The sequence below is a fragment of the Cylas formicarius genome, unplaced genomic scaffold, assembly GCF_029955315.1.
Source record: "Cylas formicarius isolate icCylForm1 unplaced genomic scaffold, icCylForm1.1 PGA_scaffold_8__14_contigs__length_24414737, whole genome shotgun sequence".
NCBI classification, from domain to species: Eukaryota; Metazoa; Arthropoda; class Insecta; order Coleoptera; family Brentidae; genus Cylas; species Cylas formicarius.
This window is the reverse complement of record NW_026844361.1, coordinates 9,572,391-9,594,596: the sequence shown is the minus strand read 5'-3', so window position 1 is coordinate 9,594,596 and position 22,206 is coordinate 9,572,391. Positions and strand designations below refer to the sequence as shown.

At 35.2% G+C, this 22,206-nt stretch overlaps 3 protein-coding genes and 1 non-coding gene across 5 annotated transcripts in view; 2 read left to right on the top strand and 2 right to left on the bottom strand.

Annotated features, from left to right (window-relative positions):
- The window catches only part of LOC132705902 (flotillin-2), a 289,458-nt gene that overhangs the window by 207,020 nt on the left and 60,232 nt on the right, over nt 1-22,206 (top strand). The gene's annotated exons all lie outside the window — the stretch shown is intronic.
- LOC132706082 (glucose dehydrogenase [FAD, quinone]-like) lies at nt 35-12,410 on the bottom strand. Its single transcript, XM_060677167.1, has 11 exons — nt 12,346-12,410; nt 11,000-11,179; nt 10,723-10,945; nt 10,540-10,673; nt 10,343-10,483; nt 7,292-7,447; nt 7,052-7,242; nt 6,752-6,996; nt 3,774-4,079; nt 2,031-2,271; nt 35-682 (listed from the first exon to the last, which is right to left on the bottom strand). Exons 2-11 carry the CDS (start codon nt 11,128-11,130, stop codon nt 408-410), a joined length of 2,043 nt encoding a protein of 680 aa, XP_060533150.1. The 5' UTR covers nt 11,131-11,179; nt 12,346-12,410; the 3' UTR covers nt 35-407.
- Trnak-uuu (transfer RNA lysine (anticodon UUU)) lies at nt 4,185-4,257 on the top strand. Its single transcript has one exon. It is a non-coding gene; the product is annotated as a tRNA-Lys (tRNA).
- Nucleotides 12,529-21,757, bottom strand: LOC132706148 (glucose dehydrogenase [FAD, quinone]). 2 transcript variants are annotated; one of them, XM_060677306.1, is made up of 4 exons: nt 21,646-21,757; nt 15,615-15,986; nt 15,290-15,552; nt 12,529-13,823 (listed from the first exon to the last, which is right to left on the bottom strand). In XM_060677306.1, exons 2-4 carry the CDS (start codon nt 15,982-15,984, stop codon nt 12,567-12,569), a joined length of 1,890 nt encoding a protein of 629 aa, XP_060533289.1. In that variant the 5' UTR covers nt 15,985-15,986; nt 21,646-21,757; the 3' UTR covers nt 12,529-12,566. The 2 variants fall into 2 exon arrangements, with proteins under 2 accessions (XP_060533289.1, XP_060533288.1); XM_060677305.1 differs by lacking the exon at nt 21,646-21,757 and adding an exon at nt 18,862-18,990.

Sequence of the window (22,206 nt, the reverse complement as noted above, 5' to 3'; positions counted from 1 at the left end):
CCTCAACGATATCTTTATTAAAAAATATTAAATCATGAGTATTTGACAATTATACATATACAAATATATTACTAGCATGGCCCTTTGAGTGCAATATACAATTAACATTTTATTTTTCACCTACACTTTTACTAACTTGCATAACTTAATAAAAATAAAACATAAGTTAGTAGACAAAAAGAAAATATGTACATGTACATTTTGGTAAACTTTGCGGAATATAAAAAAATGGATTTCTTTTTGCGTAAGCAGAAAAAACACATTAAGGCAAATACAAATATTAAAAGATTTTATTTTTGCAGTTTCAAGAGTTATTTTTATTTAAAAAAAAAAAACGTTAAAATGGGGAAGACCTGACGAAACTTGAAATGTCTGTACGTTTCACGAAATAAATTCGACCAACATAATTACCAATAATCTATATTACTCGGCATCCACACACCTTCCGGCATCAACATTTCTTGTTCCTGTACATTTCCTGCTTTATCATTGTATTCTTCGTCCTCTTCGTATTGTTCTTCTACGGGTTCTTCGATTGGCTGTTCGTACTTCTTCAGTACGCCCCAGTCTTCCTTGATCATGTCCGCCGCCTTCTCTGCCACCATTATAACGGGCGCGTTGGTATTTCCGCTCGGAATGAAAGGCATTATACTGCAATCCACCACCCTCAAGTTGGACACTCCTTCAAATAATCCAAAGGAAATTTTTTATTTATGTTTTTCTCAAAGAAACTTCCACAGGCTGTGAAACTTCTAGGTACACTCCTTCTGAATTTTGTCCTCTTCCCTTTTTTAGACATTCTTATTAATCGAAAACCAGACTTAACTTAAACTTAAGCTTGGGCCATTCCGTGTAAACAAAACTGGCTTATACTGACTAATACCTGAATGCAATATGTTTAGTTTTCAGAGCATTTTCTCTGTCTGAATCCGAATCTCCTTCCCAGGAATTAACATAGCTCATCTCAGTTCTTCTCTCATACAACTCTCTCAACTCTGTAAGTGACTCTACATTAGTAATTATACTACCTCCATATGTTCAAAATGTCACCGATCAAATATCCAAAATTTTGAAAACATAACATCAAGCCAGATCCTCTACTAGCCCTAAAATCTCCCAACATCCACCATCGTTTAAAGACCAACCAAATAAAAAGTGAAATCAGTCAGACTTTGACATCATCGGTTGCTGAACATAATCACGAAATAGGACGCCAGAATTCTCTTCTATCTGTCGAACATTTGAGATTTGGTGATTCTTGATGCAATTAACTACCTACTACCCTTACCACTGGCAGTATTTAAAGAGCATGCAGAGCAATCCTTCCTCAGTTTTAATCAGCGCTCCGAAGCAAGACAAGGTCAGTACTCGACACAGGAGAAATCCGAAAGGAGTGTACCTAGAGTTCTTCAAACGATATACCGTTTCTGAAACCTTTTATGGTTTTGACTTCGGGATAAGTTTAAGACTCGCCTAAAAGGGACCATTCTTTTCAGCACGTGTACCGCAAGCCATTGCCGTATTTAAGTTGAATTTGTCCATTAGGTAGGTTGATCTCCGATATTAAAAACACTTTAGAAAGCTTAAACTGATTTCCGATTTAAGGGTTTGACATAATGACACTAAAATATTGTCCTAGGAAAGCAATACAAAATCTTATGTAGATAACTGATTTATAATGGATGTTTTCCCAGTTTGCTTCATTTATATTTATATTTTTATATTTGTAATAAACATTTTAAATTAAGAATAGATTTTTCACTGCATGGACTAGTAATAATCGAGGAATCTCACCGATGAAACTCTACACAAATCTGTCAGCCTTCAGCATTTGCACGAAGTACCGAAGTAGGGTTCTAGAACGTCATTGTGGAATTTATTGAGGGTTACAAAGAGAAACCCAAGCGAGGTAAGCCTGCGGTTAGACCTTCATAAAAATGTACCAAAGTTAAATACCGGATTATGTCGTAAATATGGTATATTGTTTGGTGTACTCTACACATTGATTAATGCTTAATAAGAATGTATACCTCTCACTCTGAGTCTCGGATCGACCACGGCCATTGGGTCATCGTCAGGGCCCATTTTCGCCGTCCCGATCGGATGGTAAATGGTCAAGGTGTAATGGTAAGCCAGGCAAGTCCAATACTCGTCCGATAGAAATTCAAGCTGGTGACAGCCTGGCATGCGCAGTTGATTTATTGTGGTTTTGTACTTTTTCATCGTCGGTGTTTGCGTAACAATTTTGTGACCGATTTTTGCACCCTCGACCTATAATTTGGTTACTTGGCACAATTTATATTGGCACAGGGACAAAGCCCACTGAAGAATGTCAAAGTTGGGTTTTTATATCTCCATTAGAGTTTGTTTCGATATGCGCCTGGTTGATAAGTTTGTACAGGTCAGTTCCACACTCCCTAAACTACATAGCTTCAAAGTTGTCACAATTAATGCTAAATCGAAAGTACTTTGGGGTTTGATTGACAAAAAAACCGTTGAAAATGAAATTATACATCCTAAATTCAAATACAAATAAAAAAAAAACAAAGTTTAGCTACTTTGAAAGTTGGTTGATCAAACTGAAATGCAAGATAGGAGCTACGACATACTTTCGAGGTACCCCGTGAATTGGTAACTATTATAATTACATACAGCATTTTGATACAAACAACAAGCACTTATGAAGATATACAAGAATCACGCAGTAATGAACTACCCTATACTGGGGGCTTTGAAACATGCGCCAACGTTTGACTGGAGATTCGGCAAAAAAAATCATATAAACGTAGTAGTAGAAAATTTTTACATAATAAATAATACATTTTTAAACAGTATCTTTTGGGATATGTTAAATATTTTTCGCCCTATTTTGTTGAAATAAGAAAACAATATTTATATGGTAAAGGTAAATTTTGCTAGAATTGTGAAGCCCAGTGCTGTCCTATGAGGTATCTTAACGAACGAAAGAGATGTGCGCCACTCATTTTTTTGCATTTTTTAAATAACCCTTTAAAAGTATAACTTTTTTTACGCTTGATATATTTTCCTATGTTGCCTTGCCTTGAAGACCGGCACCATGTACGTAAGAATTCTTTGCGCCTATAAATTACTAGTACTTCTCAGTTTTTCAAATTTGTTTATTTCTGTTTTGCTTGACCACTGTCGTTCCTTTTCCTTTTGTTCAGAATAATTTTTTGCATTCATATTAATCTTGTGTTGTACAAAGGCATTGCGAATTTAATTCACCTATTTAAACTATGTAAAACTAATGCTCTTCAGACGGCTATGAGATTTTTATAAAAAAAGGAACGATCTCCACGCATATAGATCGTTTTTTTTTATGAAAATTTAATGTGACCTGATCATATTTTTTCGAAAATATGACACATCCATCCGGAAAATTGTCGAATTGACTAACTGTCAGCTATTATCGACATACGCAACCCCATTACAATTTCCAGCAGCTACTTGCTTTGAACCCACCAATAGCGCTTAGCTTTTTTATTATTCGCGATTAAATGCTAAATGTTGAAAGTGCTAATAATTTCATTAAAATAAATATAATAATTTATATAGAACTCACAATTAATTGTTTAAAATGATTTATTTTTTATTTATATTTACGCTCATAAAAAAACGAATACTTGAAAACTCAGACATGGAGCCTCTAACGAATTTTATAAAGCTCAATTACAAGGAAAATTCCGTCAACATTCCGATTTGTACCCGTATTCATGATTCATATTATTTATAACTAACCAAGTATGACTTACAATAACTTTAATGTCGTAAGGATCAGCATAGTAGTTGGGGTAAATCAGAATCTTGGATGCGGGATTGTTGTCTTTCAGCATAAGCCGGCCTCTGCTTCTTGGTCTCATCAACAATGTGTAAACGGAAAAACTTTCTTTGTATACATTCTCCTCGTAAACCGCCGTGTAAACGTCATCTTTCATGCCTACCGCCCTCTTGCTAAACAGCCCTCCGTCCGAGACTTCCGAATACGACGTAAAAAAAAATTGAATGTCCGGCCAATCGTCCTCATATTTAGCATATTCCGTGCTTACGAATCCCATAACCTGGAAACGTTTTTGTTATAACATTATAGTATAATTTTGCCACTTTAACAGGGATGGTATTTCACGGGCTTGTATTTTAACGGATATAGCCAAAAAATACAATAAGCCCGGGTAGCTCAGTCGGTAGAGCATTGGACTTTTAATCCAAGGGTCCAGGGTTCAAGTCCCTGCTCGGGCGTAGCTCTTTTTTTGATTTTATCTCACTAATTACAAATTTGTTTTTTATGTTTTGAATAGTGGATATTTATGTTAATTATTTTTTTTAATTTTCCTCATTTAAATAATAGTTATTTAAATAATTAATTGCAATTAACTGCTTTTTATCTTTTTGCAGAAGTACATTGCTTTGGCACATATAAGGTGTTCCTTGATAGTGTCTGAATATTGAAGGGATATTTCTTGAGCTAATTTGAAGGAAAAATTCGGAACCTAACCAAAAAATTCTTTTTCAAATTAAAATTTTTTATATTAATTGCTGTCTTTTTAATACAGTAACAAATTTAGAAACAGTAAAGTGCTATTTTTCTCAAAAAAAAAAAAATTAAATTGAATATTATTTTTTTCTACTCCCGTCTGTCAAATACCTAATTACACACCGTGCGGGAAGCGTTACTTTTCCACGTCAGTTTCGTTTCCCACTTCGGATATTTCCGAGATTTTACCGCACGGGTTTGGCAGCAATCGGATGTTTCGGAGATATTTCCCACGCTTTGAATTTTGTCGTTTGTCAATTCTGATGGTCATGTCAGTGAATGTATTCGTGTTGTTTTACGAAAATGTACCCAAAAACTAACGGTCGTAGAAAAAGTATAGTATGTAACACTTTCAGTAAACATTTTAAGTCACTCGTTTATTAAACACTCGCTCCGCTTCGCTTCGCTCGTGTCAAATAAACTCGTATTATACACCGAACTAGCGTGCGCAAAGTGTCAGTTTCGTTTCCGATGGCTGCGAGCCACTTCGGACATTTCCGGCATATTACCTCACGGACTTGGGAGCAATCGGATGTTTTCGGAGATATTTCCCACCAATTTTGTCCTCTGCCAATTCTGACGGTCATGTCAGTGAATATATTCGTTTTTTTTTTGCAAAAATGTACCCAAAAACTAATGGTCGTAAAGTGTGCAACACGTTTGGTAAACTTTTTAAATCACTCGTTTACTACACTTGTTGCATTATATACTATTACGCCTCTCTGTGTTCTCTTTCTTAGATATCTTTCTTTTTCATTCTTTTTTCTATTCTCTAGCTTTCCCTAAATATAAATAACAGTCGACATTTTATTTTAAAAAAGTAACAACCTAAATATCCTGATTTTAAGGGACCAATATTTATTACTGAAAAAACGGGTTTAATAGATGTTGCATAAAATCAAGAATTATCGTTTTAAAACATTGTTTGTGTGTGTTTCATAAATATGAAAATATATATTTTTAAATATAGCCTCTATTATTTGTGCATATTACGATAAGTCCAAGAAAGGTTTATACCACACCTTGGTTATTGACACCTGGCTTATTGTAAATAAATATAATATATTTTAAAAAGCATATCTTCCTATATAATCTCTTATATAATATTAAAAATATTCGTTTGGGAATTGGATAATATAAAAAGATATTTTTTAAGGTTAATCAAATTTCCAATTATGGGTTATCAAAACAATTTAATTAGTAACACAAACGTATTTCTAATTTAGGGGGGCAATTATTATTATTATTAATATTATATTACATTCAGTACTCAATAATAATATAAATAATATTAATAATAATATAGTGGTTTTTCTAATTATGGGTTATCAAAACAATTTAATTGGTAACACAAACGTATTTTTAATTTAGCAGGGGCAATTATTATTATTATTAATATTATATTATATTCAGTACTCAATAATAATATAAATAATATTAATAATAATATAGTGGTGACGCAGTGCATTTGACTATTAAGGTCAATGTTTTATAGTATAAAAGTAGTAGATTGAAACATAATAGCAAATCATCGGAAAAAGTGTTTTATTAAACGAAATCCATTTTTTTTCCAATATGTTGGAGTTATTGTAATATGCAAAAATACTATTATAAAAAACATGTTTTATGAACTTTTATGAATAACCGTATATAATTGAGATTATTTTTCAAATGTTTATCTTTTGAATTTATTCAGTACGCATTACAGCATTTTTTCAAAATACTGAAAACTACTTTACTGCTCTATTGCGCTACTATTTCGAACATTTGGTAGTAGAGCAGACTGAAGTAATAATTTTTCTAAGGCTGCTCGATACTTAAGACTTCCTCTGTTAGGAAGACACTAGAAAGGAAGATCATTAATGATTTGACAAATTTAAATAAAACAAGATTGCTTTCGAAAAATCGTCGCTGGGCCGGGCAAGTGAAGCAGCTTTGTATTTCTAAAAGAAGTCGTTTCGCGTTTCCTTGTCCTAGAGGGACGCATAGTTTTTTTATTGTTATTCAGGAAAAACCAAAAAACGAGAACGGAGAACGGACAGACAAAAAAAATATTTTTTTTTCGACGCTGATCAGTTCTGTACCAACGGCGATCTCATAGGACCTACCGCTACCGAGATATAAAATTTTTATACGAGCGTAGATACTTTCGAAAAATTCGATTTTATCAATTTTCGAAAGTAACAAGTATTGAACAACCTCGCATTCTGGCAACCAGTAAACCGGTCCGCTGCGATTTTGCGCGAAAGCGTCCACGGTCTTTTCGCAAAAGATTGTGGGCAATTGGAAGCTACAAGTCTGGCCTTGATATTCGTCGGAGGGTTCGAAAAAGTACGAGGCTCCGCCCATCGCTACGTGGTCTTGCAAATTGCGCCCCACCCCGGGAGAATCTACAAGCACTTCGACGTCCACGTCTTCCAAATGATCCCTTGGACCTATTCCAGCTAGAAATTTTTATTTAACAGACTTAGTTTTACGGTTTTGGCACCGTAGAGTTACCTAGCATAAGCAATTGCGGCGAACCTAGAGCTCCCGCGCTGAGAATAACTTCTTTGTCGCAATACACCGTTTTTTTAATTCCCAATTTGTTGAAGACTACCCCGTAGGCTTGTTTCCTTTCTTTGTCGATTAGAATTTGTTCGACCGTAGACAGGAGACTGACGTGTAGGTTGGGTCTATCGCTAACGGATCTAGGTAAAGAATATTAGTCATGCTCCATTTAAAATACAAAAAATTAACCTTAGAAAAGCTTTGGCGGTGCTACATCGTAATCCATCTCTTAAAGTACCTTGCGACAGAGAGAAACCGGTTTGGTACTCCCCATTTATATCTCTTATGTCGTAACCTGCTTCATTAGCGGCGTGTAGGAACCAGCCAGCAAGCGGAGATCTGTATCTAACAGAATATGGGTTGTTTAGTATAATATTCATTTTTTAAGTAATAACGAGTTAAACGAAATTTCTATGATAAAATTCTGTAGGGTCCCGCCAAAGAGCAGGGAATTGCAGACTTGAATAACCAAAATTGGGAATAAATCAATCAAAATTTCTCTTTGTATTCTTTCAATATTTGCGCGTAGTATCAATGTGGATTCCATATAACTAAACAGTACTGGTTTTTGTCAGTTTTGATTCTTTGCAGTGTTGTAACGCTATCAGTTTTACGAAAAAACAATAACTTATAGGACAGCAGCAACCAAAATCAAACTTCATTTTTGTTTTTGAAAAAATAACCGTTGCTTAATTTGCGTCTGTTTTTTTTTAATGCTAGAAAATTAGATCGATATATCTGGGATACAAATGTGACAGCATATAACTTAAACAAATTACATGTGTAAAACCCAACCAACCCATCTGTTTTTCAAAAATGAAGAAATAGGCATTAGTTACAGCATTTATGTCGTTTGTCACAACAGAATTACTTTAATTTGGATGTAATTGCATTTTTATTAAGTTTATTCTTCGTCTAACAGCATACACATAAGTTCAGTGTCATAATTTTCCATACGGAGACCTCAACTTTATTTCGTTAATAAAGTTCTCAAAATGTCGAGAAATTATGCCTATATGATAATGACAATTAATTTATTAAACATTTTTTGGTCATGAGAACTGACAACGAAAACATCAAATGTATAATACAGCTGTCGTCTTAAAGTGACGCTTTCCGCGCGCTCTGTTCAGAAAATTAATTAAAAAGATTCAACGCAAGATGTTTTAAGAGATCGCAGAACTAACTTTATTTTAAAAAAGAAACAAAAAGGAAGGCCAAAGTCACTCCTGAGTTCAGAAAGACGCTTGAGGCTTGTTACTTTCATGGGAGCGGAACATCGCAGTTTAATAGCTTTCATCTCAGAAATAGCGGACCTTCCCGTTAAGTCTCTTGTGAAACGCGGTATTTGTACTGAAACCGAGTCGGCACGAGGCGGTGAGATGTGCTTATGTAAACGACGCGCATTCGGTTTTAATTACCACTGTATTTAAATACCATTTCCAACTTCCATTCAATATAAAACGTCTATATTTTTTAAATAGAAACATTGAAGGAAACAAATTATGCTTCAATTTTGTGACTAAAAATTGTTATAAAGCAAACGATGTTGTTATTTTTTTCATAAACACCCGGTCTAATTCCGTTTGAAATCGATACCGGCGCGTAGAGTTGGTTGCCTATAGGTGTAGTATTGTAAATAGGCATGTATGACATACGACATAAGACGATGGAAAGTAATTGAATTCCGTGAAATGCTTTTCGCATTCAAAAATCTATTAAAAAAAAAAAGAGAGAAAAGTCGTTCCCAGAGGTGAAAACAGCAACTTATTTTCAGTAAACATTTTCAGCGTGTTTAATAACAATACGTCAATTGAGTCATCCTCGGAATCGACTAACCTCCCGAAGTTTTACTGTCGTTTGTCGGTTTAAGTAGTTAAATCAAATCGGTGTAGGGCGGTGAGATGTGGAGTTTGCTATGGGAAGTATAATGGTCATTTATTGCTTTCGAAACCTTAATGTTATGCTCACTCTAACAAAGTATGTGTAGGAGCGCTAGTGATTTTTGATTAATAATTTGGGAGGGAGCAAAGTTAAGGCAAAACGCTAATGATATACCATGTTGATGATGTTTTTAATCACGCGCTAATGCTGGCAGTTTGCCTTGCAACTTAAACAATGATGTCCCTTACAACATCACGGGCTAACAAAAATTATAAAAGTGCAATGTATTAATTCAATTAATCGTTTTGGAACCGCTTTGGGTACTTCCATGATCTTTAGCACGTAAAAAAGCATATTTTTCACTGCAACAAATGCATTGTTTTCCCGTATACTTATTGCTAAGGAGCTAATATAGGAAGCACCTAAAGTTTCCTTGCACACTCCGAAAATCCTTAGAAGAAAGACTGTACTGACCCTGACCTGGGACAGTTCACCCTGTTACTTATCAATGTTTTGAAATATCAAATGATATCCATTTAGAAATATTGTTGATGAAATATTTGTTTTGTTTAAAAATAGTTTGCTTGAAAATTTATTTTGCTTACTAATAATGAATATTGTTCTGGAAAACCAAAAAAAAATGAGCCGTTATAGAATTATTTTATATTTTCGCGTTTTTCTTTATCGTATATATGCTTCAATTGTTTATAGTAAGTAGGTAGTTTGGTTGGCCATTTGTATTCCATGAAATAAATACAAAGAAAAAATAACAGAATATTTAAATTCCCAGCGTATTTAATAGATTTGTTAAAATTAAAAGATGTATGCTACCGTAATGTAAAAGATTTTATTTTGAAATTTAAAGGAGAACCATAGGAAAATCACTAAGAAAACAGTATTATCTTCTAAATTGTAATTTTAAATTGCAAAACAATTACGGTGTAGTATAAAAATTTTATATCGTTGACTCGCATAAAATATTTTTTCAAAATTGTGATAAATAATATTATGCTACGAAATCGCCACTCACAATAGGAACGACCTGCTCAATGGTATAGAGGGTGTCTCATGCTGTAGCAATATAGTACGGCGTAGCAAATTGCCGAATATTTGATCACACACTCTTTATCCGTCTATAATATTTTCAGTTTCTCAGTGTTGCCGCTTGTATCGTAAAGTAGCGACAAGTTTGATTTTTTGAATTAGATAAATTCGTATTGCATGGTTAGTTGGAGTATTTCGAAAGCTGAACTTTTGATTGCGCGGTTTGTTCATTGAGGATTTCCAGACCGTTGAATGGGTTGTGTAAACACAATTTTTTTGCTCTTTTCTTATTTACGAACATTTTGAACTAACCTGAAGTGTTCGACTGACAAATATCCATTTCTCCCATGATAGGGGTCGTCCATATATTCAGGGATCCTTATGTCCTCGGATTTCTTAAAGTACGGCAACACTTCCTCATAACTCCAACCCCGGTTACCAACTTCCGCCCATCTAAACGAAAAAGTTACCTGCAGAAAGTAAAATATGCATCAAATGACTCTTGTTACCTATCATAATCCTTCTTATTCCCTCGAACGTACAACATGGCGTTTAGAACTGACGATCCCCCTAGCACTTTACCTCTGGGCCAGTTACATTTACCGTCTACCATAGCTTGACAATACTTTTCTCCCGGTTCTGTCTGAAACTCATTTAATACATCTCTTTCACGAACTTATCGAATTTGTTACCTTATACTGCCAATCTATTGGTGTGAGTTGCAAAACGGGGAACATCAAAGGCATGTCGGATATGCTGATTTCATCAGGACCAGCTTCGAGCAGTAAAACCTCCCAGTACGGGTTCTCCGAGAGGCGATTGGCTAAAACGGCACCGGCACTGCCGCCCCCCACCACTATAAAGTCGTAAGACTCTTTGATGTCGGATAGAAGTGTGTCCCTCATTCTATGGTCCCTTTAAACATAATTGAAAGCGCTAGGAATGTGTTTTTACGATTTTACGACTTACCTGTCTAGTAGATCTTGTCGCTGGTTTATGGTTACCGAATGCAGATAAAGAAGGAAACCTAATCCCGGACCTAACGTCATTGCCATTCTAGTGATAGAGTACAAGTTCATTTGCTGGTTAACCTCCGACATTTTATCGTGTTTTGATTCAACTGCACGGATTGCCAAAAATTATATTCTCCTGGAATTTAACAACTATTTGAACAATTGTGGATAATAAGACACTGGCCGACAAAAAAGGGTCACTAATATCTGGATGGATATCTGGCTTTTGATGATTTGACGATCCTATTTCAGGAATTTTTGTTCAGATTTCAATATGAGCATGTTCGGGGTGCAACAATGAGAGGACATTTTTCTCCCAAAATTTGGAACAATTTATAGAATACAATAGTGGTGGCAGATGTTGTCAACTGGAATCACATTGAATTTTGATCCCTTCCATTCATCTTGAAATTAGGACCAGTTTTTTGGTGACCGTTTTTTTGCCTGTATTTGGTAAATTTGCTGCAGAAAATTTAACAGTAATTTATTTTTGTATAATTTTTAATTATTTTGTCAGTTGTTATGCAGATGAAAATTTATTCATTTTTTGATCATCCAGAGAGATCTATATCAATTGAAATTCTAACGAGTAAGCCTATAATATAATTTAATTTATTTTACTAAATAACACTATGACATAAAAAACTGAAGATTTCAGTGTTGACCCTTTCCAACAATTGCTCCAGGTGTCTATCGCCAATGAGAGATACTAGAATGTTTCCATACTCTGGACGATACAAACATTATTTTCAAACGTTTGAAATATCTTCTCACTTATATATATATATATATATATATATATATATATATATATATATATATATATATATATATATATATATATATATATATATATATATATATATATATATATATATATATATATATATATATATATATATATATATATATATATATATATATATATATATATATATATATATATATATATATATATAGTATAATGTATAGTAGGCGAGGGCAAGGTGCCCATGGATATAAAACCAAATGCTCCCCGATGAACTTTTCAAAAAATATTAAAAATATTCTTATACTGGCAGTGTAATTGGTGTTTGTTGCACCCACAATTGAGGCTTAAAATTATTGAAATGCAAATTTGGTTCAATGATATAGTCGAAAAAAGAGATTTGAAAATCTTTCATCTTGAAGACGAGCTTCCCATTTTAAAGTTATGCCAATATTTATTGACTACGTAGAACACTTATTGTTCACTGGCCAAACTTACTTGATGATAAATACACAAAAGGAAGACCTTTTTTAAATTGAAGTAACAATACTTACCGCAACAAAGTGGCAGAGCACCAGTAAATTTTTTTGCACTATGCAAAAGTTTTCGTGAAGCTAATTTAGCCACACGTAATGAAATGCCGACGTAGCATTGTCGATCAACGTTTCGCGTCGCTTGTGCAAACGAAAACAAACAAACATTTAAAAGAGTTAATTTTTATTAATAATAAATTACGCATACCACCGCAGTCCTCGCTTCACTAAACATTCCGCACCTAAATTCCTTGCAAAGTTCTATATATTTTGCCCATATTCACAGTTTTCAACCAGAACTCTTTAATCATGTCCGAACCTTTTTCACCAATCATGATCACTGGCGCGTTGGTGTTCCCGCTCACCAAATTCGGCATAATACTGGCATCGATCACCCTCAACCCTTTTATACCGTAGACCCTCAATTGAGGATCGACTACCGCTTCCTGGTCCCAGTAAGGTCCCATCTTGCAAGTTCCGACGGGATGGTATATGGTGACCGAATAAAGCCTAATCATACACTCCCAATATTGATCCGTGTATTTCTCTATGTGAGTACATTGAGGAAACTCGTGATGCCGACTGGCGTATGCTCGAAATGCTGGAGTTTGGCTCATTTGGAGCCCGATTTTCGCGCCCTCTATCAACGTTTTCATGTCGAAATCGTCCATAAAATAGTTAGGGTATATCAAAGGCGGATCGGACGGTTTTTTACTTCTCAGTTTGATGACACCCTTACTTCTCGGTCTGAGAAGCATCGGTATTACGCTCCAAGCATCTTTTTTCTCTATCGGCTTGAAAACTCGATTGTAAAAAGCGTCCGTTAATCCGTGGGCTTTCTTCAATTGCTCCCCGTCAGAGTGGGTAGATCCACTCACAAAATGGAACTCGATATCGGGGAAATCGTCAGAAGCGTTGGCGTATTTCGTATTGACGAACGCGAGTCCTTCGACTCCGCCCATTATGGTCAAAGGTCCTTGTCCCCAGATCGCGTACTGCATCAAAGGTGCGGCCGCGTAGACTCTGTCCAGAGTCACCGAGTCTTCTTTGTTTATCGTGAATGTCAAACCGCCTAACCCTATGTGATCTTGCAAGTTATTCCCTACGCTAAGGTCCTGGATGACCGGAATCTTATGCCGTTCGAGTTCGCTTTTAGGACCGACTCCAGACAACATGAGGATTTGAGGCGAGTTTACCGCCCCCGCTGACAAGATCACCTCCTTGGTGGCCCTGATTCGATGCAGTTTGTTGTCTCGGACGAATTCGATACCGAAAGCTACCTTGGTAGTGGGATCGATCAGCACCCGCGTTACGTGAGCCTTCATGGCTACGTGAAGATTTTGGCGCAGTCGAATTGACCTGAGGAACGCCTTTCCGGTGGAGCAACGCGCGCCATTACGCACGGTACCTTGGGCAAACATGAAACCCGTTTGGAATTCGCCGTTGATGTCTCGGTTTTTGTAACCGAGCTGCTTGCCAGCTTCCACGAAAGCGGTAGCCTGAAATTTACCAAAGATAGATCAAATACTTTAGTATTTTCACAGCGCAGCAGAGCAAGATTAATGCAAATGCCTACAAACGCTCTACTATGTTCTTGACAGGATTTTTTTTCATCAGTTCTTGATTTATAAGGAAAAATTTTAATAACACAAGTAGGATCCTCAATTAGAAAAAGATACCACTTCAATTACACTCCCCACTGCGAAATACGAAAACACAGCAAAAATTTCAATCAATTGAGTTTTTCACAGTTATAGTTAGCCTTATTATATATTGTGTTTCTTTGTCCTTGGCGGTTAAATTATGAAAATCATTTCCAGCCATTTCTCTTGCCCATTGTATTTTTAAAAAGTCTCAAAATCTTACCATTGTTGAGTTACAGTCATTTGTAAATACCTGCAGCCGGGAATCTTTCATTAAGTTTATTTAGTCGCATCTTTTTATCTTCAATATTATTTTCAATTATAACTAACGGATAATTGTGTCTTAAATGGCCAGCGGATGTGTTTGATTAGAAAATTACAAAATATTTGCTTACATAGTAGCTCATTTTGCAACTCAGATAAATGGAACCTATTATGAGTTAATTTTTCAAAGAAACCAGATCTACCGCTTGTCCAAAAATCTCTCAACATCTTCGATCCGTGAAAGACTAAATTCCATTTGAGATGCCATATGCGGCAAAAAATATCAACTAGGGTCAAAGAACATGAAAGAGCCTTAAGATTAAGACAACTAAACTCATCAGTTGCCGAACACAATCACGAAACCGCACATAAAATTTTATTCGATAAAACTAAAATTCTTCCATGTAATCACATGTAATCACTTTTCCTACTAACGAAAAATCCGAAAGTCTATAGAAATCCATAAGCAACCTAATAATCTTAACCGCGATTCAGGTCTTTACCTGTCGGCAATATGAGAATCAGTTATCCGAGACGCTGTTTATGCCCCTCATTTAGCTCCGCTGAAGAAGCCAACATGATGATTGGTGAAACGTTTTCAAATTCGACTCAACAAAAACCGACGCAGGAGGAATCCAGAAGATTTGTAAAAACTATTATGAGTTGCAATTTGAAATTGCCACACTTATTTTATACCAATATACCAAAAAAATTAGAAGTAACAACGTAACACTTCCATGTTCTCTTTTAATCAGTAAGGATAGAGTGGGAAATACATAGAAAAACTTAAAGAAAATACCTCGAATCTTGTTCGATATTCAAAGATTTACTGAAATATTTGACCCTCTCTGCTAACTTGACCACACCATTACCATCTGTGGGCTACATTAAAATGGGTTACATATTCTGATTTCTAAACTGAAAAAGCTCCTTGCTATATGCCAACGGATTTTCCTTTTTGTCTTAAACCCCAAAAATGTATAATTCTTCGAGATAAAAAAAATATTTTAAGTCGACCCTAAAACAACTAGCATGGAATTAGAACAATGCTGTCTTACCAATGGCGTCTTATACGGTGGTTCCGACACTGTCAGGTATCCACCAGTGGCGTGGTAAGGAGTCTTCGTCAGATAAGGGTTCTTATTATCTTCGGATTTCTTGAAGTAATGTAGAGCGTCTTGGGATCCCCAACCCGGATTGCCCATAGATTCCCATATGTCATAATCCTTCTTGTTTCCTCTCAAATACAACATGTAATTAAGCACGGACGACCCACCAATGACTTTGCCCCTGGGCCAATTGCATCTGCCGTTATTCATAGCTAAAAAAACACATGGATAATAGACGTAACTTCATTTTGACCCACCAACTTGTCCCATATACCTAGGCAAGCTTGTCCCTGTGGTTCACTCTTGTATTTCCAATCCAACTGAGATAGTTGGAGGTACGCCGCTAGCAGAGGTACATCTGATATTTCCGTTTCATCCCCTCCGGCTTCCAGAAGCAGCACTTTCCAATTCTCCACCTCCGTCAGCCTGTTCGCCACCACTGCTCCCGCTGATCCAGCCCCTACGACGATAAAGTCGTACCTATCCAGCAACTCCTCCGTTGGCACGTTAATGGGTCGACTTTCTGGATCGAGCTGTTCGTACTGGAAGTAAGCTAGGGCTGCGATAAGGGTCGGCACAAAAACTGCGAGATTCGAGATAGTACTGGCTCCCAGACTTAGCAGGGGGTCCGTAATAGTACTCATGACTGAAACAGAACGATTTAAAACTTGTTAAGAATATTTTTTTTGTTTTTTTTTTAAGATGCATATTTTCTTAAATCGTTTTTCAAATGTTGCTAGTATTGGCGAAAGATGTTGATGGAGTTGTGTGAATACAACCAAGGAAGCAATAGATTTTTTAATGTTTGGTTTGGTTCAGCTTTTAATCAGAAAATGGGAAATCTAGCACAATAGCGAAGAGGTTTTATTTCCTTTAAGCAAAAATCTTCAAGTCGGAATTGAAATTAGTACTTCGCTTGTATTTTTTCTCAACGGTGCACTGACAGAGACAGTCGTCCTTGCAGCTCTGTCGGTATTTCTGCTAGCCGAATAAATGAATATTGTCTAGTTTATAATATAGTGGTAGTAGTATTCGCGGTGTTTGTACAACTGAAAGTAGCAGCTTTCCACAAATACACTTATCTCTGCTTGATTCGATACCGCATTTGTTATTCCTACTTTACGTAGATACTAAATAAACAGTAATTACAGTGAAATATCGTTCGTTTCATAGAAATTATTAGAAATGTTTAACATTTAACAAAATATCGATGTTTTGTTGTTCGCTAATGAGAGAGAAAATTGTGAAATGACAAATTTACAAGTATATTGTGATCGTTGTGTGGTCTTCTGTTTCCATTTGTACGCGATGGTAACTACAAGAATTTCCTCAGGTTCCACCATTTTTTATTATAAATTAAACCTTTTTTTGTCGAATATCCTGTATTCCATTTATTTATAAATTCTATTTGAAGAATTAGATTTTAAATAAAATTATAAAAAAAAAGATTTTGATAAGGTATACCTTATTAAACTTATTTTAATGGTGTAGGATTCAAAAATGCTATAATACTTTGATCATTGGCTAGAGATAAACCGCACAGGACTCTAGTGTACAGTATAAAGCAATTTCCGAGGAATTCCGAAGAATTCCAAGGAATTATTAGTAATTAAAGAGGTTCCGATGTATACTCTGATCTCATAGCTCTGATACTTTTAACAATTGGTAGAACTATTATATGAAAATTTGTTTAAAAAAGTAGACTAACTCATGCGGTCTAACATATAGTGTATAAACAAAATTATTATTTATTTATCTTAAAGTTTTGTTTTTATTTGATTTCGACCCCTTGAATCTTATTTTTTTCTTAGAATTAATGATTTTGTTTTACCCTTTCCTTTCATAATTAAATTACAAAAGTTAGACTGAATCACATTCAACATTCAACAATGGAACTGTTAACTTCTTCGCATTATGCAAACCACAACTATTGAGATTTCAAAGTTGCTAAAACTGCAAAATTGAAGTACATTTCTTTATTTTACAAGTAATTATCACGTGAATCATTAATTTTTTTCAATAAAAAAAAATCAGGGAATATCGATTCGTGTCTACACAGTTCACTCCAAGATCTGAACCACTGTCGCGCCAACACATATTCAAAATTAGCGCGTACTTTTACCAAGCACTATCATCTCGAACTCTTGACGTGATCACAACTGAAACCGAATATCCATTTCGTCGGTACGATTGCTTTGTAAAAAGATCCGATTAAAATTTCGATCACACATTAGCTTTCTATGGCACCCCTCTCTAGTCCCATCGATAGTTATGTCACCACGTAAACCGTGTTTAAAAATAGCAAGCACTATTTCCTAACGTGCCCATTCTACAAGCAATTGCTAAATTCTAAAACCCTATGCCCTGATCGTAACTAATGATACGTGGTCTCTCTATCTTTTAATCCAAACGAATTCGTATTTGGGCCGCTTGTGATTGCTACCTGGTATCAGACTTGACAGTAGTAATGAATTGATAGAAAGTTGGGCACCTATTTGTTAACAATTAAAATGTGAAAAAACATTTTTTTTTGTCTTGTAGCTGAAGCTACGATTTTTTAGAAAAAAAAATAAGTTCTGTGCCTTAAAAATACCTTCAAAATGTGGTGAGTTTGAGTCAATTGGTTAATAAATGAAAAAATTATGGAAAAACACTGCTCAAAATGGCGTTTTTTGCACTAAATTTGTATGAAACTTCTTTTCGACAAACAAATAGTTGCCAACCGTTTATTGCTACGTTAATATTACCAACAGCTAAGATATTATTTAAACCAATATAAAGCATATCCGTTTAACTAACAACAAAAAACATAAAAGACATAATTGAGATGATTGATATCTATATCTCTATCTACTCTTATAGTATTTTCTACTCAAGTTTTTTTTGAGGTAGATTTTTTCACTATGTATTTATCTATAGCACAATATTTTACGAATGTTGTGATCAAGTTATTAAAATGTCGTAAATAATGGTATTTAATAAAACAAGAAGAAAATTGAAGAAATTGTTATATTTAGGGTACATTTTGAATGAAAAGGCAAATGAACTAACCTACGATACGTATTGAAAAATGTAACAAAGTAATTGGAATAGGGGTGAGAAAATTGTCGAAGGAATTCTGAAGATTATGTTCAACTGTATGGTGAGGAGCAAATTAGTACATGAATCCAAGATGTGGGGGTGAAAAAAGCAAGAGGAGATAGAAAGGATGGATGAAAAATACAAAATAGGTGATAGAAGGCGTACGTATTAATGGAGAACTGATTGAAAGAAATTAAGACGCGTATTAGTAAGAAAAGGTAGCAAAATTAAAATGTGAGATATGAGATACAAAGAATTGTTAACGGAAAGTTTCCCCATGTACTCTAGTAGTGCATCTTAATTGTTAATAAACAAATGATTGCCCAACATTCAAAATGAAACATTGACTATCAATTCATTTGTTCCGTTATTCTCAAATCTACAGTCAAGCCTGATACCACTAGGTGGCAGTTTCTAGGAAAGCTGGCTTTAAGACATACCGTTTAAGTGTTGGCGTCTCAGCACGTTCTCCAGGAGGGAGACGGCGATTGCGGCACTCATTTCGGTGACAGATCGAATTCAAAATCAACTTAAAATGCACATTTTCGAAAAACGCGACCGACTTCGCGACCAACTGACCCGACGATTGGCCATGCTTTCGACCGTCCTTCAAATATAAAGTAATGTCCGAATCGATTAACGTTCAAATTTCCGTGTTACGAATTTTCGAATTACTGGGCATTCCTCGGCGTTGTTTTGAGAAATACTTAGTTACTCGTCCATTCAGCGATTCGATAATGAGTTTTATACGGACTAACGTGTATCCGAAAAAACAGGAATTAGTGACATTTAAAAAATGTCCGCAGACCTGCTTATTTTTAGAAGACACATGACGCCTATTTTTGACTAAGGCTCAGGATTTAGGCCTTCCGCTGTGACAGGATCATTACGCCATCAGACTTAGGCGTTGTTTTATAAGATCCTCAAATCCGAGATTTTCGTCCCCAAATTTTGAGTGCCTGATTCTTCCCACCTCCGGGCGTCTGCACCACAATCTGTCCCCTGCCGTTTCCTGAGCTTTCAAGCACAATCGGCACATGTCATCATGGGCGAGACCAATCTTTGGCTTGTGGTATTTGAGACTAAAGTGTCCGGTGTACATCCCTAAGACAATTTTCAGATTTGATATATTGATTGCTAAGAGGGTGTCGGTGGTGCGTTTCTTCTAAGTTCATTGTATTACTGTCTTCGAATGGGCCAAATTGGTAGTTTCCTCTACTATGCAGACTTTGGCTGCATTCCTGCATCTCTGCTCTCTTTTGCCCAATTCTTATTAATCCTTCGTTCCAGCTATATAATTGATATCTTGGGCATCATTCCTGATGTTATTTAAGACCGTAGCCAGCTGCTTGAAAAAGGCTCTATATAACCAACATTGCCTATTTGATACATTGCGTTGCTATAGAACTTTGCCCATTTGATGAAATCCCGTTTTATTTTAAAATTAAGACCAACCTCGATGCCACCTATACTGCTTCAAGGAGTACCTCAAGAAAATGATTTATGACACTTGAGAATAAAATGATTTTGTTCGAATTTTTTAACAGTTTACTCTCTAAAAAAATGTTTCTTTTTTATTTTATTTATTTATAACTTAAAGGCTGCTTTATTAATTGTAGTTATAATTTTTTAGTAAGGCGTTGGTCCTCCTGTAGCCTGAATGCAACCTATTGCATTATTGCATAATCTGAATTGCTTGCAGGAGCAAATTTTGAATAAATTCTATTAAATATCACCTTACACAACATTAGACGATTCTGAAGATCTGGAATCAATTTCTATGGATCTAATATACCACTTAAGTTCGCGCATAACAAGACGGTGTCAGGCAGTTATGCATATTTTACTAAAATAAAATCAGATTTGTGAAAACACTAAAAAAAGTGAGAGAAATTGTTTTTTTAGAACTGAACGCCTCTGAACTCCAATATTAAACTCAAATAAAACCTTTAACAATTAACCTGGTTTTGCACGCCGCTGGTGTTGACCATTATCTCTTATTATTTAGTTTCAGTTTTAAAACTACGAAATTTCATAAAATTGGCATATTTCCAAAGCAACGCAATGTATCAAAAAATGGAACTCCTCACTTTTTCGAAAAAATTTTCCCCAAAAACTGGAAGTTTTTCACTACAGCAGTTTTCTACAGCAAGCCAGTCAGCATTAGGCAACTTCTTGGGTGACCCATTTTATCTGCCTCCCCTTTTACTTTTATTTTATCTTCGTTGCTGTGAAATTTTAATGTAGTAACAACAAAGTTCAAAAGTGAATGAATGGATTAAGTGAAAATGAATTAATTTATTCCAAATGTGCTCGTTTTCTAATCATTCCGGCGAAACGCTTAATAGTTTCGCGGTATCGAAATCCAGTGTGGATTTGTATACGTGAGTGTGAACATGTCAAACCCTACAGTGTTTTGGTCTCCATCCCTTGAGTAAAAACGCGTTAAAGGGAGGTCATTAGCATATACATACAGAATACTCCAACAAATACTGAAAGGGGGATTAATTGAACTTTAACTGGGTGTATGATGTTTAACAGGTTTGCATTTGTTTCCGCCGCGAACCAATTTTCTTTATTAAATGATATACAGATCAACCATGATGATACCTCCTCCGGCTTAGTTGAAAAGATTTAAGGAGTTAAACGTGTGAAACACTATTATCAATTTTTCTACATATTTTAAAAAGAAATAGGAGAAAAAAATTAAATTGGACACATTTACACAAACATTGTCCACAAGCCTTTCCCTAAACTTTATATATATTATATTATTATAGTCCACCCTATTGATTCTGTTGTATTGATTCAAATATACAGTTTCACCATTGGAATCATCTTCTATTAATTAATTAATTTATTAATACGTTTTCTAATTCGGTTACCTCTTTGAGTTGTAAAAAAATCAACTAAACTTTATTTGGTTTTTAAATGTTTACACCATATTAACTTTACATTAACTTTCCCGATTTCTATAGCTTCATTTGAAGATTTTCTTTGACATTCGGTAAGGCGAGTTTAAAGAAGAGCCCTTCTAGAGAGTTTGATTCCTATTTCCTTAAATTGGAACGCATCAAAATAAGTTACATATAACTTTTTCTAGTAAAATTTGTCGATATCGCTTTTACCTGTGTAAATGTCAATACCAAACCTCAAAATGTTCCCATAGAATGGTGACACAGTATATAAGCATCACATAAAGAGATCATCCAAATTTATTATACCTTGGTTTGTAAATTTCACAACGAAACCGATAACTTTTCACTGCGAATCGCACAATTTCAACATGATGTAGCACTCAAGTTTCTTTAAAGATATGCACATAACTTGTCGCTTATAATTCAAATGATGCACTGGTTAAACCGCCTCTAAGAAAAGTAAAAAGAAGAGGCGAGCCCGCGCGATCTTGAACCTGAACTTGTCTAGTTCTCGAACTATTTCGAAACCACCGTTACTGCGTGAAGAATGAGTAAGAAAATCTTCACCGTCTCTTCGTAAGCGTCCGTGTGCCAACGGTACTGACCTGTTTACAGCTACCTTAATTTGAATTCTACGCGGTGGCTCAAAAATAAAAGACTATGCTCTTTGGTGTGATTAATTTTGTCGTCCGTGATGTTTGAATAATAAGATCTGTTGTCTGATTGAGAGATTCTGTTTAATTACCAAATAATGATATAATATAAAACTAGTTTTTCGGATATTAATCATAGTAATTAGTAATTTCATAAGGACAAGGAAACAGTATAAATTTAATCAATATGGAAAGACTATTGCACGAATTTACT

Coding starts and splice junctions, on each gene's coding strand:
- LOC132706148 (XM_060677305.1), bottom strand. CDS start 18,922: ATGAGTGCCGCAATCGCCGTCTCCCTCCTGGAGAACGTGCTGAGACGC. Junction 15,553..15,614: donor ACAGGGACAAGCTTGCCTAG/GTATATGGGACA, acceptor GTGTTTTTTTAG/CTATGAATAACGGCAGATGC. Junction 13,824..15,289: donor CACCGTATAAGACGCCATTG/GTAAGACAGCAT, acceptor GGTAAATTTCAG/GCTACCGCTTTCGTGGAAGC.
- LOC132706082 (XM_060677167.1), bottom strand. CDS start 11,130: ATGTCGGAGGTTAACCAGCAAATGAACTTGTACTCTATCACTAGAATG. Junction 10,484..10,539: donor AATAAGAAGGATTATGATAG/GTAACAAGAGTC, acceptor TTTTTCGTTTAG/ATGGGCGGAAGTTGGTAACC. Junction 2,272..3,773: donor CTTACGACATTAAAGTTATT/GTAAGTCATACT, acceptor ACCAAATTATAG/GTCGAGGGTGCAAAAATCGG.